The sequence below is a fragment of the Theobroma cacao genome, chromosome 9 (genome assembly GCF_000208745.1).
Source record: "Theobroma cacao cultivar B97-61/B2 chromosome 9, Criollo_cocoa_genome_V2, whole genome shotgun sequence".
NCBI lineage: Eukaryota > Viridiplantae > Streptophyta > Magnoliopsida > Malvales > Malvaceae > Theobroma > Theobroma cacao.
In genome coordinates this window covers 7419697-7442633 of record NC_030858.1, presented here as the reverse complement: position 1 = coordinate 7442633, position 22937 = coordinate 7419697, and the positions used below count along the sequence as shown (strand labels likewise).

Genomic DNA, 22937 nt, shown 5'->3' with positions numbered 1-22937 from the left:
CAAGGTGCCTGGTTATAGCTAGGTCTCTTCAATAACACCCTCCTCTCTTGCCCATCCCTTTCTAATTAATCTTTCAGAGACTTACATTTTCTCAAAAAGAATCCTCATAAATTAAACTTTAGCTGTCATTTTTTTTATACATATGAAGAATTGTATAATGTTTAAGGAATTTAAATTATATTGAAAATGAATTTTCAACCCCACTAATCCTGCCACACCCACATAATTTTCCATAAACATTTAACTGGTAACTCACTCATACCAGATCAATTCTCATTTACTCACATCTTGGTTAATTTATCAAAAAAATGTCATTAACTTAAAAAAAAAAAAGAAAAATTAAACTAGAAGGATTGCAACTAGCTAAACCCAGATATTAATCTTACTGTAATCCCTCTCATGGCAGTGTTGGAATTCAACTGAAAAGGCATACTAGATGAGAAAGGTTTTAGTCTTGATTTTCTTTCTTGTTTCGGAATTGCATGCGTATGAAACAACATATATTCATCTAGCAAGAACACAAAATTCCAACCACTTGGATGAGCCCCTAAGGCCTTCAGGCATATCCTTGTTGTTTATCATCATCACGACAGCACCTCTCTCTGGACTTGAACCCCTAATCTACTCTAGATGTTGGCCTTTGAACAATTCTGAAGACTTGAGTTAACAAAACCTAGTTAAAATAACAGTTCGGTGAGAAGAATTGATAGACCCTCAGGCTCAGTCATTTTGTTTTTAGTCCTGTTTCCTTTAGAGTTGGTTATTTTTAAAGTTAATTACAGATTTTTAGATAAATTATCCTTGAATTAATGAGGTTTGATTTGGATATATGATCCTGTATAATAATAATTGGATCCTTTTCAAAAAATTATAAGTCTTATTATTTTAATAAATATTTAAAATCTCACTTTTTAATTAAGATGATCTTAATATAAGATAAATTCAATATTTAATAGTTTATTAAGACGTATTTTGAATCGTATCATTTTTATAGTGCTATCATGGATTGTCTCATGTGATGTTTTATTAAAGAATATGGTAAATAATATTGATTAATAATTAAAAGTTTAAAACAATAAAATTTGTATTAAAATCCATATATGTTGCTGGAAAGCTTCAGATCAAGACATTGGGTTTGAGGAAAGAGACAAAAAAAAAGAGGTTCAATGTCAATAGACACAATTTGTGATCCATAAAATTGAAAGCATTGGTGCTTTTCAATTAAAAATACATCATAGGCTAAAACTAGTCATATTGGAAATGTGTAGTCCAAAGAAAAGAAATGATGTAATGAAGAAAGAGAGAAGAGTGCACCCATTGTTTTCAATATAGCATCAAACGTTTACATAACCCAACCTTTTATCATTGAAAACTACAATTTAAACTTAATCTCATTAATCCCCAAAACCTTTTAATTTGATTAAAATGGTAGATTCAATTAAGCTTTAAATCAAAAGATCTGTACTTGAAAAGAAAAGCATTGAGAAACCTGCTCTTGCCATAAGAAAGTTATTCCACTAATTAAAGAGCTGGCAATGCTTAGTTGGACAACTTCTTACATACCCCAGATAAATCCCCCCTTCCCTCTCTCTCTGTGTCTCTTCATAAAACATTGAAACCGAAGGATATATTAAGCATCAGTGCAGGAAAAGTGAAAGAAGCGGCAGCCATGGCAACCTTTAGCTGCTCCCCAACACTTCTGCTTTTTCCAGCTTTCATTCCTCTTATTCTTCTCTGCTTATCCCCCATGTACCAGAAAAATCTCTTTATCTTTTTCCCTTCATTTTCCATTACATTCACCTATCAAAATTCCAACCACAGCACCAAGCAACTTCTTGCAGAACTTTCATTTATCATATCTCCCTCACCTTCTCCTTCTACACCAAGTTACAACGCTGTTAGCTGTATCAGGGTAGGCTATTATATACAATCAATGAGTTTTTCTGAACATTGTTTTTTATGTTTGTTTTGAAAGTTCACGATCATTTGAGTCCCAGTTCGTTCATTGTTTGAGTAGAAGAAGGGTAGGTCGGAGAGGGTTGAAGCAGACTTGGCTAGCGCACGAGCGGCAATACGTGAAGCGATCCGCACAAGGAATTATACATCATATAAGGAGGAAAAATTCATCCCCAGAGGTTGCATGTACAGAAACGAATACGCTTTTCATCAGTTAAGTTCTGAAGAAAACTCTCTTAACTTTTAAAGCTTTGTTTATCAACTTTTTAATGCTCATAATTTTAAGGTACTAATCAAATAATAGTATAAGCCTATACAAGGTACGAGGTATTTTTATTTGGTATGCAATATTTTCCTTGTTTTTTTTTCCAAATAAGGAAAATACTTGCACTTTCTTGGAATGGTATAATTTGCGGGTTATTCAGTTGTAAAGCTGGCTTTATACTTTGGAAATTGCAGAAAATGCTGGCTTTTTTCATTCTCAAAAGTTTAATATTCTACCATCATTTTCAGGGCTTGGTTTTATCCTATTCTACATGTTTTACAGTTCATGCCACCAAACAGGCTCAAAGAATTTCTAGGATTTTAGTTAATTTCCCTTGTGGTGCATTAATCAAACAGAATTAAGATGAATCAAGGTAAATGGAGATGACCAATATTCCAAGAGATTGATATTCTTAAATTACTTTTGGGGGTCAGAATGTTTCAGATGTGGTGAACCATGCATGCGGCATGTAAAAGTGAAAACAGAAAGCCATTTTTAACAGCACAATGAGTAGTAATGGGGGCATGCCTATGGCCCCTCAACCTTATTCTTTGTACACATGTCTAGGCTATCCTTACATGGCAATAGCAGAGATCATGATCTCGTTTTTTCTCTTTTTTCTGAATTTCCTTTTCTTCCAAGTATGATTTTAGTCCAAAGTTTCCATTTTGCTTGATTTTCTATTCGTATCGATATTATTAGATAAACTCTTTTGAATAACCATAAATATACATCGTTAAAATTTCTTCTTTGTAACAAATCTTGTCAAAGCTAACAAATAATTGCAATTCTTGTTTTACACCTTTTGGTGTGGATTGAATCAGGAGTCACATAGAAATGGTGGAGAGATTCAAGATATGGACCTACAAGGAAGGAGAGAGACCCCTGGTCCACAGTGGGCCCATGAAACATATCTATGCGATTGAGGGCCAGTTCATTGAAGAAATAGAGGGTGGGAAAAGCCCATTCAAGGCACAGCATCCTGATGAGGCCCATGTATTCTTCCTACCAGTTAGCGTAGCATACATTGTTAACTACATCTACTTGCCTATCACCACTTACTCTCGTGATCGTTTGGTGAGGATCTTTACTGATTACATCAAAGTTGTGGCCAAGAAGTACCCATATTGGAGCAGAACCAAAGGAGCTGATCACTTTATGGTCTCTTGCCATGATTGGGTATGTTCATTTTAACTCCATCATCAAGCCCACCTACAATTTTTATCTGTAGAGTTTGGTTGCTCGCCAAGCTCGTTGGTCTAGCCTGACCAGTACCAAGCTTTGGCATTTTTTTTTTTTCAAATTTGGGTTCGTTCGGATATTAATAAATTAATAAAAAACTGTCAGTGTCTTTTGATTTGTTTATGTTGCCTGTCATAATGAATGGTCGGACTGAGTTTGGGCGCAAATAGCATTGCCCTTTATGTTAATCCGAGTAGCATAACCATCTCTTAACCTCTCTTAACCTGGATAATCTTTTATTCTAATTAATTGACTGATTGTTTAAAAAAACATAGTTCACAGGTTTTCAATCTCGATTCTAACTTTGTTTCATTCGCAACATTTTAGGCACCAGAAGTCGCGGGGCAGGACCCTGAACTTTACAAGAATTTGATAAGAGTGCTATGCAATGCTAACAGCTCCGAAGGATTTCATCCCAAGAGAGACGTTGCATTGCCAGAATTAAACTTGCCTCCACGAGGATTTAGCCCACGTAGGTTCGCCCAACCTCCTGATAAGCGCACCATTCTCGCCTTCTTTGCGGGTGGTGCCCATGGAAACATTCGTAAAATCTTGCTCCATCATTGGAAGGACAAAGATAACGAAGTTCAAGTCCATGAGTACCTTTCTAAAGGCCAAGATTACAGTAAATTAATGGGACGAAGCAAGTTTTGCTTGTGCCCAAGTGGGTTTGAAGTGGCTAGTCCTAGAGTGGTTGAGTCATTTTATGCAGGGTGTGTTCCTGTGATCATTTCTGACAACTATGTACTGCCATTCAGTGATGTTCTTGACTGGAGCAAGTTCTCAGTCCAGATTCCGGTGGAGAAGATACCGGGAATTAAGACGATCCTGCAAAGTATTCCGGGAAACAAATATCTGGAAATGCAGAGGAGGGTGTTGAAATTGAGGAGGCATTTTGAGCTTAACAGACCAGCTAAGCCTTTTGATATCATTCATATGGTGCTTCACTCAATATGGCTTAGAAGGCTTAATCTTAGGCTACAAGATTGATTTCTGACATTTCTATAACACACACAACCTTTCAGTCTTTATCTTTTACTTTGTTCAAGTTAGAGATCAAATTTTGTGCTCCAATCAAGATATATAAACAATACAATTCAAGGAACACCTTTATTTTCTATATGCTTTTAACTCTATTTGAATGGCTCGTACATATTATAACAAATCCTGGAAACAGGTGCACCTTATGCCTTGCTTTTGCAAGAGTAAAATTTTCTTTATGAGTGTGAACCCACGTCCCCACTAATTGTCCTCTCCCTTCCTTTTCATTTTTTCCAAACGAAAAAATTCCACTGAAATCAAGTCTGAAACTGTGGAAAATTACGGAAGAAACACAAGTGATCAGCCTATAGACTGTTCACTCAGAGGGTTTACATTCCTAGTCCGTGATTGTTTTGCACTCTTATTCTTAATATCCGGAGCACCTGGAAAAAACGAGCGGGTCTTTATACTTGATTCGTTGTCCTCTCGGCTTTAGGTCATGCTTGAATGGAGAAAACTTCAGTGTAACAATAAGCTACTGACAAACAGGGAGAAAAAAGGAATGGTAGCTTCACTTTTTACTCTCAAGACCCTGGTGTCTGAGCTTTGTATTCTGCCCCGTCAACGACGTAATGCATTGGAAGGATGATGTTTGCTTTCCTGATCATTACTAAATTAAATCATATGAGAACATTAGAATGAAACTACCTCGTGGAACGTTTTTTCCTTTGCCCCGTTCCCTACTTCTCCTTCAACGACTACGACGACCCAAGCCCATGAAAAGGTTCAACAGCTGATTTCTTCTATCTTCTTCTTTAATCATGTAAAAATGGTAGGCAATACATCCTATTTCTGTAGTGCTTCATTTTTTCTTTTGTTCACCTTTCATCCCCATCAAAGACTTTTTTTTTTGGCGGAATTAAGATTCCAAATATTCATTACGTAAAATTTCTTCTATTCTGTAATATTATAAGATAATATGTCTTATTCTAACTTTTAATGGCATTAACCAAAATTCCAATGCGAGTCTCGGAAGGATTACAAACAAATTGCTGAAAACATGTCCACCTTATATTGCCCCGCTTTGCAAGACTATGTTTTAACTGCATTTCTTTCGGTTACCGAATTTTTTTTTTCTTCCAAAATCAGTCAAAATCTGCAATGAAGTCAGTCAAGGTCCTTAAACAAACTGCCAAATATATAGATATACATATATATAATCAGCATCACAGCCTTAATCATATATGATGTTTGGTTTGGAAAAAAATGGTATTTCCAAGACCATTTGCATCCCACAAAATACAAGTGGTGGAAATAGAAGTGAACGTTTGCAAAGGCATCGCTCACAAACCATAAACAAGCTTTATGTTTGATATCCCATATGCTTTCTACTCTTACTCTCATTCAAATACTCTATAGAGGACTGAGAGGCGATGGCAGAAGTTGGCTGCCACATTCATTTTCTGCTATTGCCAGCTTCGCTTCTCTCTTTACTTGTTATCTTCATTTTATCTCCTTTGAACCAAAGCAACTTTACCATCTCCTTCTCCACTTTCACTCCTAATTGCCGTACTAAAACCAATCAAGAAGTCCCACAAGTGTCTCCCTTAACGGCTCCACTGTCATCAGCTGCTTCACCGCTTGCACCAGCAGCTCCGCTGCTATCCCTTAATGGTACTACTACTGGTGAGGATGTCGTTTCAAGGCCTAAGAAAGTACGCAATATTGATTCCTTTGATGATAACTCATCTGTTTAAGTGCTTTATATATCGATTTCTCACTATTTATTATTGTTTTTCAATTTTCTTTGTTAAATGGGTAGAAACCTTTTCTGTGTTAGTGCTTAATGTTTGCTCTTTGGGTCTTTCGTCATTGGTTTTTTTCTTTTCATTATTTGGATAGAAAAAGAGCAGTTTAGAGAGAGTTGAAGATGGTTTGACCAAAGCACGAGAGGCTATACGTGAAGCAATTCGTTCACAAAACTATACATCATACAAGGAGGAAACTTACATTCCCAGAGGAACCATTTACAGAAATCCATACGCTTTTCATCAGTTAAGATTTTTTTCCTTTTTCATGTCATATATCCTATTTTATCTCGCAGTCAAATCCTGTTTTTAATGTTAATAATAATTATTAGGTGTGTTGACTAACTCTTAAGTGTTGATTACTTCTCCAAAAAAAAAAAAAACTCTTTAAGTGTTGATTAATTATGTTCCTTAAGTATTAGCAGTGTAATTCACGGTTCATAGTGTTCATAGTGTAGAATGATTTGAAAAACGGGGGTGCCTCCCTCGGATGAGAGTCAATAATTAAGAGGTGGCAGGGCAGTTAGGAGGGTGAAGCAACCATTTTCCACAGTAAATACGGGCACCCCTTACCATTTAAGTTGATGCAATTTTCTGTGCTTTCTACATTTGTGCTCATTCTCATGCCTTGATTTCACGCGAAACATTGAAAATATGCATTACACGTTTACTGCAATCCCGTCTTGGAATTCTTGAGCTTTCGTATGGCTGGGGATGGCTGGTTTGCAAGCGCATATGAGTCACTTATGGTTAATTGCTAAGGATACTGTATATAGCATCCCTGTTTAATATGACTCTTCAGTGAAAAGTTGCATGTGTTTAAGACAAGGCGTGATTCCATTGATTTGAGCATGAACGTAGACATTAGCGGTCAAATGACTTTATTGGAAGGTAAATCTTGAGGATAACCTGCTGTTATTGGAGTACTATAATCCCCTTCATTACAACTTAAGAAAGTGGACGCCATATCCTCTCTCTTATCTACAATTAGAACAAATATATATTATAACTTTTTTGAATAGCCATTTCTTTGGTTACTTTATTTTGTTTACTAAGCAAAACGTTTCTTGTGATTACAATATGTTATGTATACAACTTTAGTGGTCATCATCTCAAGCAAAATGTTTAGTGTCTAAAGTTTTACGATTAAATTAATAAATCAAAAAACTGTTAATTCAATAAAGAAAATCATTATTTAAATTGAAAAGAATCATGTATCTTAAAATTAAAAATTAATAAAAAAGTAAAATAATTGTCCCTATTACTTTTGTGCAGTTCCCACACTTACACTTCTATGTTGCAACACATTATTTACCAAAACTATATGTTTATATGTTAGGAGTCACATTGAAATGGAGAAGAGATTCAAGGTCTGGGTCTATAGGGAAGGAGAGCCACCCTTAGTCCATGGCGGGCCGGTGAACAACATCTACGGCATTGAGGGGCAGTTCATCGAGGAGATGGAGAGTGAGAAGAACCACTTCTTGGCTCGCCATCCTGACGAGGCGCATGCATTCTTGATCCCAGTGAGTGTGGCCAAAATCATCAAACTCCTCTACATGCCTCTCATCACCTACTCTCGTGATCAGCTACAACGGGTGGTGACCGATTATGTTGGCGTCATAGCCGACAAGTACCCTTATTGGAATAGAAGCAATGGAGCTGACCATTTCTTGGTTTCTTGTCATGATTGGGTATGTACATTATCTTCATGTTCCCTAAGAAATGGTGTACAACTTCGTCTCTCATACACAGTTATAACTTCATCCTACCCTAACTTAATCTAATGAAAAACAAAAAAAATTATTCAAAAATGAAATTTATGCAAGAAAATACTTAACATGAAAGATTAAAATATTATATAAAAATGTAAAAATAATTTTTATTTAAGTATATTTATATCATTTCAATTTGAAATTTTAATAAGATGTAAAGAATCTGTCAATTTTAAAATTTAAATTATTAAGATGATTTTTATGATTAACTTTTGTAAACATGTATTTTATCTTCAAAGCTAAAAAAAAAGCATAAACTTCAGTGATCTTGTCACTAATGTCAACTAACTGATCCTCCTAATATTAGTATCATTAACATTTTATATCCTAATGCAGGCACCGGATATTGGAGATGCCAATCCAGAACTCTTCAAGAACTTCATCAGAGTCCTCTGCAACGCCAATACGTCAGAAAAGTACAGGCCTCAAAGAGATGTCTCAATGCCAGAAATCATCATTCCCAAAGGCGAGCTTGGTCCCCCGCTCCTAGACCTGTCCCCAAGGGAACGTTCAATCCTGGCATTCTTCGCGGGCGGAGCCCATGGTTCCATAAGGAAAGTCTTGTTGGAGCACTGGAAAGACAAGGACAATGAAGTGCGAGTCCATGAGTACCTCCCGAGCAACACAGATTACTTCAAATTAATGGGTGAAAGCAAGTTTTGCTTGTGCCCAAGTGGGTACGAGGTGGCCAGTCCAAGAGTGGCCACGGCAATATCCGTGGGGTGTGTTCCTGTTATAATATCTGATTATTATGCATTGCCATTTAGCGATGTGCTTGATTGGAGCAAGTTTTCAGTTTATATCCCATCGAAGAGGATACCCGAAATCAAAACTATCTTGAAAGGGATATCAGATAGGAAGTATCTGAAAATGCAGAAGAGAGTGAGGCAAGTTCAAAGGCACTTTGTTTTGAACCGGCCAGCGCTGCCATTTGATGTGATTCACATGCTGCTTCACTCAGTGTGGTTAAGGAGGCTGAATTTTAGGCTGCCAACACCTTGATCCCCATTGTTCGTAGCTTAGCAAAACCCACAAAAGGCAAAATTTTCATACTGCTGTAAAGCTTGTAGGCAGCTCAACTTTTTTTTGTTTTTTTGCTTTAATTGGTTTGTCATTATTACATGTTAATTATATGATTGTATCATCAACTAAGGTGTGGCTACATTACTATATACTGGTAAAGAAATTTGAGAGAGACAAAAGAAAATGAAATTTCAGTTGCTGTATTAAATTGTATATATAGTGGCTCTTCTTTTCAGATTTTCGCATAATTATATTCATAAAATGATATCTTTTGAAAAAAAAGAAAGTAAAAACCGATAATCACGAGGCTTGACGTATTACACTATATATAATAATTGTACCATTATTTAATTATAATAATTGTTTTTATTTAGATATATAGTTTTATATTTAAAAAAAAACATGTTAAGATATTAGACTCCAAAAAATGATTGAGATGGACCAAGATGAGTGAAACGGGGACCCGGCCCGACCCAAAAAGATGCCCTAAACCCTCTCAGTCTCAGTTATGGTGTGTTGGTTACGAGGATTCTTGTTCTTGTCTCAAAGCCAGGCGAAGGCTGAAAAGAGCATCATCAACCAAAGCCAAAGTCCTCACTATTCCTGTTCCACAGCAGAACAGATATTCGCAAATTCGGAAAAAAGAAGTGAAAACTCAAAACAAATGGCTGATAGGGCAGTTTCAGAGGAAGCGTCCATGGCAGGCCACGCTCCGAAGCTTACCTCCATTCCTGCCAGCGACAACACTGTCTGGGCCGACGCTTCGCCTCTCCTTGAAGCCGCCTGTAGAGGTTCAATCTCCCCCCACATATCTCTCGTTGTCCCCCCTCCCCCTTAAAACTGTGTTTGGTTGCTGAGAAAAAAAAAGTAAAAAGAAAGAGAGGAAAAGTTTTTTTTTTGTGTTTTTTTATGTTTGTTCTTTTCTGGTAAGCTTTTTAATTGGAGATCTAACAGTGAATTGCTAAACACTGGGGTTTATTTGTATTCGTAAAAATATTGCTTTTTTTTTTTTGTAAGTTTCTTTAGTAAGTGAAGGGTAGAAAGTTATTGTTTTGGTAGGAGAGCATAGGTAGGGAAAAGAGAAGGTATTGGCATTATGAGATTTAAGGCTTTCTCCTTGAAGAATATATTCATATTTTGGGTGATCACATAAAGCAAGAAAATTATTAACAAGCGAACTTTGTATTTTCAAAGTTTTTTTTCAACTAAATCTGCTATTGTTGCTGTTGTCAAGCTATGCAAAATATGGAGTGCAAATGTGGGTGTTTTCAAATGATAACTACCTTATTGTTTTAATTTTATTTTCTGGGTTTGGCATTGCCACTTAGCTCTTCAGCAATGTTTGGTGATCACAGGTCTTAGAGATGGAGAGCTCATTCACGGGGATAATTTCAATCTTTTTGCTGCCATGTCTGCTTTAGAGGTATTGCTACATCTTGATTATTGATCAATCTTAATGTGATTTCTTTTCTAATTTTGTTAGTGGGTTGGAAGTTACCATTTTCTTACTTAAGATGATACTTTGGGATCTTTTGTTGCCATTTCCGCTTTGACAACTTAATGTACCTTGTGGGAATACGTGCTATTAGCATATTTCCGCATGAGGGTGTGTTGCAATGGTCTTATACATGCTTGAATTTATTCTCAAACCTCAAGTGCTGTCGTTACTTCCATAAATCTGACATAAGTAAGAAGTACTCCCATTTAATACGTTTTTTATTGACATTCTTTTTCTTGCTTAGATGTGCTAAGCTTTTCCAGATTTATGTTTCCTATCTATTTTTATCTATTGAAAATATATGCTCTTTTGGGCTTTATTGACAAGTTTTGTTTATTGTTATTAGATAATGGATCCAAAGATGGATTCAGGTATTGTTTGTAGATACTATTCTATCGATGAGGCCATTGAAAATGGTGCTGCTCCAATTCCTATTAGCCTTGACAGCACTATTGATGTCCAATGCACTATTGATATTATGGACCATCTTCTAGCTTGTGAGGTATTAACTTCTTCATTCTTAGTTCAATTTGTTGTTGCACTATATGGCTCATATATGGCTGTTTCGGTTAGTCTTGGATTTATCTCACACATGTCAAAATGCGCTAGATGCTTCCAAAATAAGTATGATGCACATGGAATGAGATTTTTTCCTCATTTTATGTGTATTCAAGGCTTCTCCGGAAAGGGAGATAATGGATGAAAAGTTATATGCTTCACTGAATAATGATTTCGTACTTTTACTTGTTCTGTCAGTATACATGTCTCTCTCTATGCTAGATAGCCCCCTATATGTTCTGTTTCTCTTCTTTTATCTAAATTGTAATCTTTCATGGCAGGCAGCATGGCATAAGGGTCATTCCTTGGCGCAAACTGTCTTTTCATGCATCTATCTTTTGAGGCTTGATAGGACAACTTCACATGCCTTACTGCATTCTTATTGCAGAGTTATACGCGCAACCTGCAAGGCAGTTGTGTCAGTTGTTTCAGATGCACGTACACATGAAGTAAAGTATTCCAACAACTCTTTTTGCCTCTTTTCATTTGGAAGGAAAAAAGTCATAGGTTTCAGTTTTTCACAATATTCTTAAGCAAAATTATCATGGATGACATTATTCATAATCTGTTTTTTAAGATTAAGATTAAAAAGTATTTTGAAGTTCTCCTCTAGTTCTGATATTGAAGGTATCAGATATATACAAACAAAATAACAAAATAATTGGTCCTTGTAAAAAATAAAAGAATTTTGGGTTGTGTAGAAAATGGTGGGGCTGGGTAGATGAGAATTTTTCAGTGTACTTCTTGTGTGATTTGTGTGATTACTCTCCATTTCAAAATATTATCTCATATTTCAGTGGCAGAAGAGCTTGTACTGCATTCACATTCATTGTTCATTGGTTATAGTTCTTTATATTGTGATTAAAACTACAAGGTCAGTTTTGAACACATTGTTTCATTTGACAGGAGGAGGATCTTTTTACAATGACATATGGTCTTCCTTTGAATGGGGATGGCGACGAGAAGTGCTTGTCAATGTTGACTGCTGTTGAAGAGACAATATCCCGCCAGTTGCGTGCATGTAAAGCTACATCATCAAAAAGAAGGGTATCAGAGGGTAGTTATCTCGTCACTTGCCTAAGCTTTTCTTTGTTTCTTTACTGAGGGATGCCTCATATCTGGAAAGGTTTTATAGCTTACATTGTAAATTATCATCACCTTAGTCCTAATTTGCATTGGTCACCATGCTCTCTTGTGCTCTTGATTCTTTCTTGCAATTGGTATGCATCTGCTTAGAGGCAGCATGATTCTTTCTTAGAGAAGATAGCTAGATGTGAATTATTGCAATGGAATCTTCGTAATTTAGGGCACAAGTTGATAATCTAAAGCTTTTGGGTTAAATCTCATAACTGCAACTGCTTTTATGTTTGATCTCTGCTGAGACAAATTTACTTGTGATTTACCAGTTTACTAATGTAGCTCTCATATTCTATTGAGGGGTACTGATGAAAAGATTCACGAGAAAAATAGTATAATATGTTGCAGGTTAAGATGTCATCTTAAAGGTAGGTTGTATAATCCAAAGACTGAACTGGATTTGAGCTTTTTTCTTTTGGATTCAAAATAGAAAGATTTATTCATTAGCTAGTCATTCCTGAATTTATGGGCTACTTTAAAAGAAGAAAAAAGGAATCGCCTTTTAACTGGTTCTTCTCAATTGTGCAATTCACTTGTTTCTGACCTTCATTCACTTTCAACTTCTATTATCAATTATTTCTTAAATATCATTCAAATTACTCGTTTTGATTTTTTATTAAGTTGCTATATGGATGCAGATTTAGAGCCATTACAGTCCAATACCAATCTGGAAGACGGACTCTGCAAAGCTTTGTTGTGTCGCTTACGTTTTCGTAAGGTCTTAAGCTGTGTCACTCTTTTATAATTTCTGTCAATAAGAGGATATCTGTCTGTCCATAGTTTGTTTAGAAGATTTTTAGGACTTCAGCATATTTCTTTAATGGATCTCCTTTCCAGTAAACTTTTGTTTGCTTGACAGTCAAAGGTTTAGATTGTTTATTGCATATGATATGCAAATTTGAGCATATTATGTTTCTTTTTCCTAATTTTAAGATGACAATTATTAGTATGGGACAGTATATTAAGGAATATGTTCTTTACATTGTTTTTCAAATATAGATTGTTAACAATCTATTTGGTGTTTTCTTCTAGCAACTATTATTTACTCTGTGGCATTCTTATCTATCTTACCCTTTCTGACAAACATATTCATGTCTGGACTATAATTTCTTCTTGCTTTTCTTTTGCTTTCAGCATTTTTTCCATGTTCTTACATGTATGAAGCGACCCCAAGGGAGAGGTTTGGAGTTGGCAAGAAAACATATAGCTTCTTGCATATTGGAGCTAGAATCCATTCTTAAATCAGCAGAGTTTCTAAGATTTTGTTCTGATGACATCGAAGACAAAACAACTGCTTCTGGTCGTGAACCAATTGGGTTTGATGCTACATTAAACAGTCGATTATCTGCCCCCACACCACCACGTGCAATTAAAATTCTTAGTTGGAAAAAGGTTAGAATTTGTGTAACTTAATTTTGATGTGCTTGAATTTGCTTTCCTTATCGTAATATTTTCTTTCTTTTGGTGGTTTGGCAGGCTGTTGAATATTTTGTAAAACTTCTTCATGATCTAGATGCTATGTGCTCTTACTCATTGAATCCTCATTTAGAAAGTCTTCTGTGCTTTGTGGTTCAGTTCCAGAAGTCTCAACCTGATTTGGTAGCAAGAGCTCATCTGCAGGTCAGACTTGCTCATCTTCATTCTTTTTGTGATTGGACAACTGTCATTGTCTTTTTTAGTCTACTCATTATTGAACCCTTTGTTTGGACAGTTAGGCTTCTACCATTTTATTGGGAGAAGTTTCATGTAATCTTTTCTTCAGCTGTCTTAATGAACTTATTTAGTACTAACGAAACAGACTGAAAAGAAAGATATGTTCTTCAGGGCATGCAGCATTATTTATCCCTTAAGTTCCCTTGGTCAAACATACATATCAATATTCTGATGTAGATATATGATGCTTCTTGTTTGTGGAGTTAGTTACCTTCTTGGTGTCTCAATATTTCCCTTTTTACTTCATGTTATGAGGATGTCTCTGTAAATATTTTAACATAAGGCATCTCTTGTCCAAACATGGCAAGTTCCAGTCATAAAGCATTGTCTCTGCACTTGAGAGGAGGTAGATAGCTGAACAAAGACTATGACATAAGTCCAGCGTATAAAGACATTAATTTGACTATTATACTGCATTGTCTTATTCCCCCACCTTTTGAAGAACACTGTGCGATAGATGTTTTACTACACCTTGCAAAATGATAACCTGTAGCAGATTACTGCTGAGCAGCTGAAAATTGAGAATACACAGTTTGGAATTTAATGTTGTTGGTCCAATCTTGTTTCTTTCTCAATTCAAGTTACTTGTTTTTTAACATGATATTTTTAGGATGCTTAGCCTTGTGAATATTGTTTTGAACAGCTTCTACTGGTTCAAGATGGGAAACTCTATGGACGTGATCCTATCTTTGCAGTGATAACTAAAGCTGCTGCATTGCCGGAAGCCACCAAAAACCATGATATTCAGAAGAATGAATATATTGTGCAACTAGGACAGGTAATGACAAGTATAATTTATGCTATACATTTCACTGTTGTTTTCTGGTGCATTTTTATATAATGTTCTCAATCAAGTCAAATCTTTTTTAGATGGTATATACATATGTGTATCTCTCCTTTTTGGAGTCAAGTTAGAACTTAGAACCATCAGGCTATTGTCTTGATCACAATGCTAAGTTTGTTAAAAAATGAAAATATTCTGCCAAGCTTTGGAAAATGTGGTTCTAGTTATCTCAACATGGATTAATTTTCATACCAGATAAGATTCTTTTTGTGTACTGCAGTAAAGCCTTAATAGCAGCATTTAGCATTCTTCTGCTCTTGCTCAAGGTGCTTTCATCTAACATATGTACAATGCTATTATTTGTTGCAGTTGGTAGTGAATTTGCTCAAAATACTTTGTACAAATGCTGCCTGGCAAAGGCGTAAGCTCGGGAAAATTTTACAAGATTGGCGTGTTATCTATGTACAGGTTTGTGCCATGTCTGAGTTCCAAATGCAAATCATTGCATCATTGCTCTGTCTTCTCTAACTTATCTGATCTTCCTTGGTGCATTTTTTCCCATCTGTTTGATTCTGTTTTAAATTTTCTTGAACCTAATTTCCTTTGCTATTTGTATTTCTTGTGACATAATGGAGGACTAAGTAGTTCTGAATGTTATATTTGCTCAAGTTTTTGCTTTCTTACTGTTGAATATTTTTAAAATTAGTGAATGCGTGTTCAAAGCACTCCCTTGCCTCCTCTTCCACTCAGGAAATGGGAAAACAGGAAAGTAGGAAATGCTTTTTCTTCTGTGGTATCTTACCCTGTCCTATGCTTGCACACTTTGGCAACTTATTGAGTCAATGTAGCTGTTTTGTTGAATTGATGGGTCACATGGCTCAATTGCTTCTAAACTGGGCTTCCGTTATTTTGTTCTGTCTTTCATTTAACAGCTAGAGCTTGCTTTTAGAAATGAGTTTGGAGACGTCTCAAGCAGTTCAAATGAGGAGGTGTGTTGCTCTTTCTCTTCTTTTTCTTCTTTTTTTTTTTTTTTCCTTTTTTTGTATTTTTCTTGTGGTTTACTTGCCACTTTTGTGTAAAGTCCTCTTTGTGCTCATTAATCTTGTAAACCTTGAAAGACCTGTGCTGGAGATAATCTCTAAAAATTTATAATTATGTGTGAAAATTGTCTACAAGTGTTACCCTGAGTTGTCTCACAGATTTGGTATATGAATTCTGATGCAATACTTTTTTCAAAAAATTGGGACCTCCAGGGTGAAACTGCAAGATTATATCTTGAAATATGCTGGAGATAATCTCTAAAAATTTATAATTATATGTGAAAATTGGCTAAAAGTGTTACCCTGAGTTGTCTCACGGATTTGGTATATGACTTCTGATGCAATACTTTTTCAAAAAATTGGGACCTCCAGGGTAACACTGCATAAACTTTGCAACCAATAGGAACATGACATAAATCTTTTTAAGTTTCACTAAATTCATTACATTGTACCATGTTGCCTTTGCATTATTTAGTGGGACACCTTTTATCAATTTCCTTTTGTCACCTCCTCACGTTTCCATTTTCCACCTAGCATCAAAAGCTAAATTCTTTTTTCTGTTTGATGCTTGACAAAAATTTCCTTGGGTTTGCAGAATATATGTATGAAAATATTCCAACATATCCTCATTTGGGTGGAAGAGCAAACATACTGGATAGCTTGTCGATTTCTCATATTGGGTTTTGAATTGGATCTCTATTCTGCAAGTGAATACTGCATGGTATATTGGTGTTTGTATGCTGTCTTGATCAAGCTTGCAGAGAAAACTCATCTTAAGATGGCTTTTAGCTATGACACTGGTAACTATTCCTTGGTACACTTTTTGTGTTATGAGATTGTCTATAAGGTCCATGTAGATTTGTTCAATTTTCTCACGCTAAGGTACAAGTTGCATAAAACCACATACCTCCCCCACCCACCCCACCCCACCCCACCCAACAAAAAAAAAAAAAAAGAATTGATGGATAAATCTGATTATACTAGGGTTTTTTTTTCTTTCAATGATCTGCATTTTATTTCTGTGTTTGTGAACAATGACCAAGCTTATGAATTGATTTTATGTGTTCTTTTACCTATATTGATCAGCTAAACGGAAGGGAAAGAAGAAAAGGGATTCTCCTAAAGATTTGGCTAGGGAATCTCGGATCCCACCAGCTGTTTTGTTCCTTCAATGCTATATATGTCTTGCAGAAGGACTTACAATGGTACCGGTGATTGTTTTATTTGTAAATTGCCATGTTTTATCTGGATTGTGAGTGGAAACAGTCTTCTAATCTAAGCCTGTGTTTTATTATTTTCATTTTGGTCTAAACTGTAGATTTCTGAAAAGAAGTTGATTGATTTTAAAATTGTCTTCGATATGTATATACATAACCAGCATATGCTGCTCATCTCTCATTTCAGTGTTTTGCTTCAATATTGTCAACTCATGCTCTCTATTAATCTGTTCAGTCTCTTTCCAGATGCTTGCTGCTTTGAGGAATGAAATCATGGTCTTGCAGAGTCCAAGCCCCTTTAATACCGAGCAGGAGGTGAAGTATCAAGTTTCCTCCTTACACCCACACACACACATATGTAAATAGTATACAAGGTGTTGCCATGGTGGCATTACCCAATATTTCAGTATTTTTTTCGTGTGTAAGTGCATTTATTTGACTAGAAGACTTCAAATCGGAAGTTCATCGTAATACCTTGAGAATGTGTTCAGTTGTACTCGTTGAGCTATTTTATTAACTGCATCATCTTATGTTCTCACCCATGTTAACTTCTATCCAGAAATTTGTTCAGCATTTTGAGCTTTTACAAAGAGCCTGCATTCCTGATCATGCTTCATACCCATCATTTAAGGAATCAACAACTCAAGCTCGCTTTTCTGTGAGTATTTGATAAGATCTCCACCCCTGGGTTCTCTTTTTCCTTTTTTTTTTACTCTTTTTGTTTTCTTTTCACATGTATGGATTTCACGTCTTCTCTCACTCGAAACATAACTGAGTTACTTTCTATCCAGACACTAGTTATGTATAATTACTTCAAGGATGCTCAGAGGATAGCTAAGGAGGTCAAGAGTAGTTTTGCCGCTGATCCAGACAGATTGGCTGAACTCCGAAGACTAGAGCAAGTTGCAGAGCACAACAGTGTTGCCCTAAATCTGATTTGTCGGTTAGGAGCTCTTGACCCGTCACTAAAGGTTTCTTTTGAGTTCAGCCATCATCCATTCTTTGCCACCGCCGTTGTCAGGAGATCTTGAAGGTTTCTTTTGATGATCTCTACCAATTTTGAAGCACATATACAGGTTTAAGAGGCTTTTGAGTCCTGTGTAGCAATTGTAATATTAGTATGTTTTTAATCAATTTTCTTAATTATTTATAATATATGAATATTGTAATTGGAAAATAATAGAATCAAAAGAAACACATTCTTTATGTTAATTTTCATATTCTTCTGCCCCCTTTCTACCACCCCCAACCACACCCCCCCCCCCAAATCTACGCATCATTCTATTTTTGTCTTTCTAAATGAGTAAGAGCTGTATCCCGAAATAAATGAGTAAGAGCTGTATCTCGAAATAAAATGAGGATTGTGCAGTGCACTGCAAGGTAGATACATGCACGCAGTCTGAAAGTTGGGATGCTAAAAGGGCTATCCTCAGCGTCATGCATAGGGCAAATCTGACAACTAAATCCAAATAAGATTTGATCGTAGTAATGCTTTAAAATAAAGATAGAAATTTTGGGTATTGTCAACTCAACCAACATTTTAATTGTTTTCTGCTTTTTGATGACTGAATCTGCCAAATTTAGAGCTCATGGTTTCTTCCATGCAAAGTCATTGACTTCCTGTAGCTTAATGTCAAAGATGGCTTCCCTACTCTTTGGTTTGTCTTGCTTTTCATTTTGTTTTCCCTTCCGAAATACTTGCTATTCTTCTTTCTGGTAAACACAATGCATCAGAAAGGTTGCATGATTGAAGTACCTATTGACCAAACAGGCGATAATTTGACAGAGAAAGTTAGTTCATATATATATATTGCTGGATGATCAGGATTCCTAATAATATTATTATACTGTTGTCGGCAGATTGCTATTTCATTGCTCCTTTGGTACAAAAATACAGGGGATTTATGACACTTGACAGATCACTGAATAAAAAACATACTTGGAAAGCTGGTCTGCATAACTCCCCCCTGATACCTGGAGCTGGAGGATGGAGACTGGCTATGCCTAAATATATAGTGGACTGCTGTTGTCCTTAGATTATTAATTCTTTAATAAATTATTGATATCGAACTAAATATTAATTCAGATGTTTGTTAATTCATTTATAAGCTTACGAATATGCTATTAATCCTTTATTTAGTAATTTTCATATGTACAAATCTTGTACGTCCAGAAAAGTTAATCGGACGGTTTAGAAAATTTAGAAACATATTTTCAAAAAGTGGATTAAATAAAAATCACAAAGAACAAATCAGGGAAAAAGGATAGAGCTTTGGTGGAGCCCACCCACCAGCACCCGTTCTAACATGGTACAGGAAGTAGTGAAAGGTCGAACTAAAAACTGGACCCAGGTTGTTGGTGGGGTGGGGTCTACCATTAATTTTTTTTTTCTTCAGAATCATGACAATTTTCTAAAAGACAAATCTTGCCCTTCAACGCTGCCCATTTGATAGATCCTTTTCCAGTTTATTCCTTTGTTTTCTTCTAGTTTTGAAAGTGGAGGGTGCGATCGTCTTTTTCCATCATAGCTTTGTCCAAGCATTTCACGTAGTTTCCACGTGGCACCTACTTGGTTGTATAGACAAAAAATACCCTTTTGCCGGCTCGCATCAATTAATACTTACTCCAATATATTATTATTTTAAAATAATATTAACTCTTTAAAATGTAAAATACTTTTTCTTAATTATCTTTCATTGAAATATTAATTTTAAGTGAAATCTTTTAATTTTTATTTTATTTCAAGAGAAACAAAATGCCTAATTTTTAAAATTTTATATGATTTGAAGAATGAATTTCAAATGGAAAGAGTAATTCAATTTTATCATTTATAGTGAATTTTAAAATTAGTTTTACAAATATTTTCATATCATATTTTGGAAGAAAAAATATATTTATTTTTCATTTCACCCTTTCTTCAAAGAAATATAGCTTTAACTATAAGTAGGTTGCAATTGAAGCATGTTTTAATGAAAATCTTATAAAAAAAAAAATTTATCAAGATCTTTTAAATATAAAACTTGTTCTTTACAATTGGAAAACTTTAACCAAATAGTTTCATTATAGATTGGATGAATTGTCCAAATCAAGCATGTTCAAGGCTTTTTACTAAACTCCTAGTTTTCTTTCTTTTTTGCGACGATGTAATTGTCGTTTTAGTATTTACAAATGGTTAAATTGACATATTTGCTACGTTTGTTAGGCAACTTTAGAGGGTAATTTATTGTTGAAGAAATGTTTATTACATTTTAATAAATGTTTTTTTCATGATTTTATATTTTGATTAATTGTGACAATATGAGTTGTCACTTTATGATTGTGACAAATTTAATATGTGCTTGAAGTCTAGTTAAGGTAAATAATCAATTATTAAAATATTTAACAAGTGATTTTGCGTTTTTATTTTTTGAAAAATAAATAAAAATATGAAAATATAACTTCTCACTCTAAAATCTAATTGAACAAAAAAAGTCTTAATAAATTTTCTTTTTCTCGATTTCTCCTTACAAATATCACTTTTAGTAATTTTAAAATTTTAATTTTAATTTCCATGCTTTATATATTTAAAAAAGAACATTAGACTCTAAATTAAAGAAAGTTCTTTAAATTTCAAAGAAATAAATAGAAAAGAAAAAAGCCCCTCATTTATGACCCTAAAGGTTAAAATGAAAGACAAAAATCATTAGCTTCAAAGGTTGAAAGTTTAAATTTTGATCTTTGATTTTCAAAAAAGGTGCATCTGTAGAGACTAGAGTGGGCCCAAAGAGCAAGGGTACAATTACACTAAAGAAAATTCTAAAGTGGAGTCTTTCACCTAGCTGGCAGCATTATGTGTTCTTGTTTCTAAGCGACTTCTTGCTCTAAGAAGACAACTACGGTTCACCACACCTTTCTTTGGTCTTAAAAACCCACTTCCTGTTTTTGGAACCCAATTTAGAAAAATCAAATCAAAAGGATAAATAATCCAGTACATACCAGTTCCTTTCTAACTTGTATCGTTACACTCATCATCCTTCACATGGTCCACCATCCAAGCAAAGAATCTCAAAACAAATTTTGATAATTTTTAAGTATGATATCTATAATTTTTGTGGAAAATCAAATTAATATTGTCATAATGTGTTTCAATAAATATATTGTGTATTTCCAAAACCTTGTGCCTTAGCTTAACTCAAATAATAAGAAAGGAAAGAATTTGAGTTTGAATTATAAATCCAATTCAAAGTCATAATAAAATTTGAAAGTAATAATAATTTTGCAATTATCTATAATCTATCTATTATATATATAAGACTGTGTCATGAATAGGAATTTAAATTCAACTTCGTATGATTTTAAATTTTGAAAATATAATTTAAATAAATATATGTTCCAAACCTATGTTTCTAATTCAAAATACCTACTTGATAGATGGTAGAAAATTCATGTTTATATACTTAAAACTCACTTTATTTTTTAGATTTATAACATTCTACCTCACTCAATTGTGCAACACCTCCATTACATTAATTCTTTACCCGTAAAAGGGAGAGACTCTTACACTAGTTTAGATCTATCTCAACCCTTATGTACTTATATCTTTTACATTCGTAACATTGTACCGTACCTAATTGTGCAACACCCTCGTTGCACTGGTTTTTTACCTTGTAGAAGAAATAGACTCTTACACTCGTTCAGATCTACCTCGATCCTTGTATATCTTATATCTATTAGATTCGTAACATTCGATCCCACCCAATTGTATATACCCCGTTGCACTAGTTCTTTACCTATAGAAGAAGACTCTTACACTAGTTCGAACCTTTCTCGACTCTTTTATATCTTATGGGGGCTCCACATCAGTTAAAATTCAAGTTTGCTTGATAATTTAAGTAGACCTCGTGCGACTTTAATTTTAAAAATAAAATTTAAGTAAATTTACGAATCACGAGTTCACGTTCCTAAACTACAAAGACATACTTGATAGGTGATAGAAGGCCTATGTTTATATACCTAATACTTACTCCATCTTTTACTGATGTAGGATTTATGACACCACATTAGTAGTTAAAAATTAATTAATTTATTATATTTTAAATTATTATTTTGAATAATTTTTGTTAGTTATAATTATAAATTAATGATAATGGTAATAAGATTTATCCAATATAGATAAGAATTCTAAGTCTATTTAATAAAATTGTTTATTATAATATGATTTACTTCATTTAGAATTCTCTATTGATTATATTTCTTAATTTTAGTTATAGTAAGTTAAATAAATTCAAAATTAATTATGAATGTAATAAACAAATTTAACTACAATAATAATTTTTTTTATATTTATTATCACTTCTACGTTTTGTTTATCATATTTTTAAATTATTATTTTGAATAATCTTGTTGATTATAATTTTAAATTACAATTATAATAATAAGATTTATTTGCTATATAAATAAGAATTTTAATTTTATTGAAGCACAATTTATTGCAAAAGATTTACTTGGCTTAGACTTCCTTGTTAATTATATTACAAAATTTTTGTCATATAAAAATAAGAAAATTAATTTCAAATATAATAAAAAAGTAATTTAAATAAAATAATTAAAATTAATTAATTATATTTATTATTACTGCTATATTCAAAATCAATTTTTTTTCAATTTTATAGCCAAAATTTTAAAAAATAAAAAATAAAAAGCATGTTAAATCACATATAATGCAAATGACGCAAAAACTAGTAGCACAAAACAATAAAAAGGGTACAGGCCCAGCACGTCAGAATGGGAACGAACGCAGAGTAACAAAACCCCCACAGTATTTTACTCGCCACTTCGACAGTACAAGTCTTACAATGCCGTATTCTGACACAAAAAAAAGAGAGCAGATATAGAGAAAAAAAATCAAAAATAGATTTAAATATATGCAATTTACACAAATATAATAAAGTAATAATAAAT

General features: G+C 34.2%; 3 protein-coding genes across 4 annotated transcripts; all 3 read left to right on the top strand.

Annotated features, from left to right (window-relative positions):
* On the top strand, nucleotides 1581–4583 carry LOC18588831 (probable glycosyltransferase At5g20260). Its single transcript, XM_007013508.2, has 4 exons — nucleotides 1581–1912; nucleotides 2018–2169; nucleotides 3046–3400; nucleotides 3791–4583. The coding sequence occupies exons 1-4, from the start codon at nucleotides 1670–1672 to the stop codon at nucleotides 4451–4453; spliced, it is 1413 nt and encodes a 470-aa protein (XP_007013570.2). The 5' UTR covers nucleotides 1581–1669; the 3' UTR covers nucleotides 4454–4583.
* On the top strand, nucleotides 5678–9265 carry LOC18588830 (probable glycosyltransferase At5g20260). 2 transcript variants are annotated; one of them, XM_007013506.2, is made up of 4 exons: nucleotides 5678–6159; nucleotides 6347–6498; nucleotides 7592–7946; nucleotides 8364–9265. In XM_007013506.2, exons 1-4 carry the CDS (start codon nucleotides 5878–5880, stop codon nucleotides 9027–9029), a joined length of 1455 nt encoding a protein of 484 aa, XP_007013568.1. In that variant the 5' UTR covers nucleotides 5678–5877; the 3' UTR covers nucleotides 9030–9265. The 2 variants fall into 2 exon arrangements, with proteins under 2 accessions (XP_007013568.1, XP_017982225.1); XM_018126736.1 differs by having other exon boundaries at nucleotides 6041–6130.
* On the top strand, nucleotides 9498–18209 carry LOC18588829 (N-alpha-acetyltransferase 35, NatC auxiliary subunit). Its single transcript, XM_007013501.2, has 16 exons — nucleotides 9498–9841; nucleotides 10406–10473; nucleotides 10895–11050; nucleotides 11388–11555; nucleotides 12013–12163; nucleotides 12882–12961; nucleotides 13378–13635; nucleotides 13720–13863; nucleotides 14600–14734; nucleotides 15110–15208; nucleotides 15673–15729; nucleotides 16376–16580; nucleotides 16867–16985; nucleotides 17244–17312; nucleotides 17557–17655; nucleotides 17789–18209. Exons 1-16 carry the CDS (start codon nucleotides 9559–9561, stop codon nucleotides 18026–18028), a joined length of 2331 nt encoding a protein of 776 aa, XP_007013563.2. The 5' UTR covers nucleotides 9498–9558; the 3' UTR covers nucleotides 18029–18209.

Coding starts and splice junctions, on each gene's coding strand:
- LOC18588831 (XM_007013508.2), top strand. CDS start 1,670: ATGGCAACCTTTAGCTGCTCCCCAACACTTCTGCTTTTTCCAGCTTTC. Junction 2,170..3,045: donor AACGAATACGCTTTTCATCA/GTTAAGTTCTGA, acceptor GGATTGAATCAG/GAGTCACATAGAAATGGTGG. Junction 3,401..3,790: donor TGGTCTCTTGCCATGATTGG/GTATGTTCATTT, acceptor GCAACATTTTAG/GCACCAGAAGTCGCGGGGCA.
- LOC18588830 (XM_007013506.2), top strand. CDS start 5,878: ATGGCAGAAGTTGGCTGCCACATTCATTTTCTGCTATTGCCAGCTTCG. Junction 6,160..6,346: donor TCGTTTCAAGGCCTAAGAAA/GTACGCAATATT, acceptor TTATTTGGATAG/AAAAAGAGCAGTTTAGAGAG. Junction 7,947..8,363: donor TGGTTTCTTGTCATGATTGG/GTATGTACATTA, acceptor ATCCTAATGCAG/GCACCGGATATTGGAGATGC.
- LOC18588829 (XM_007013501.2), top strand. CDS start 9,559: ATGGTGTGTTGGTTACGAGGATTCTTGTTCTTGTCTCAAAGCCAGGCG. Junction 12,962..13,377: donor GTCGCTTACGTTTTCGTAAG/GTCTTAAGCTGT, acceptor TTTTGCTTTCAG/CATTTTTTCCATGTTCTTAC. Junction 16,581..16,866: donor GGCTTTTAGCTATGACACTG/GTAACTATTCCT, acceptor TATATTGATCAG/CTAAACGGAAGGGAAAGAAG.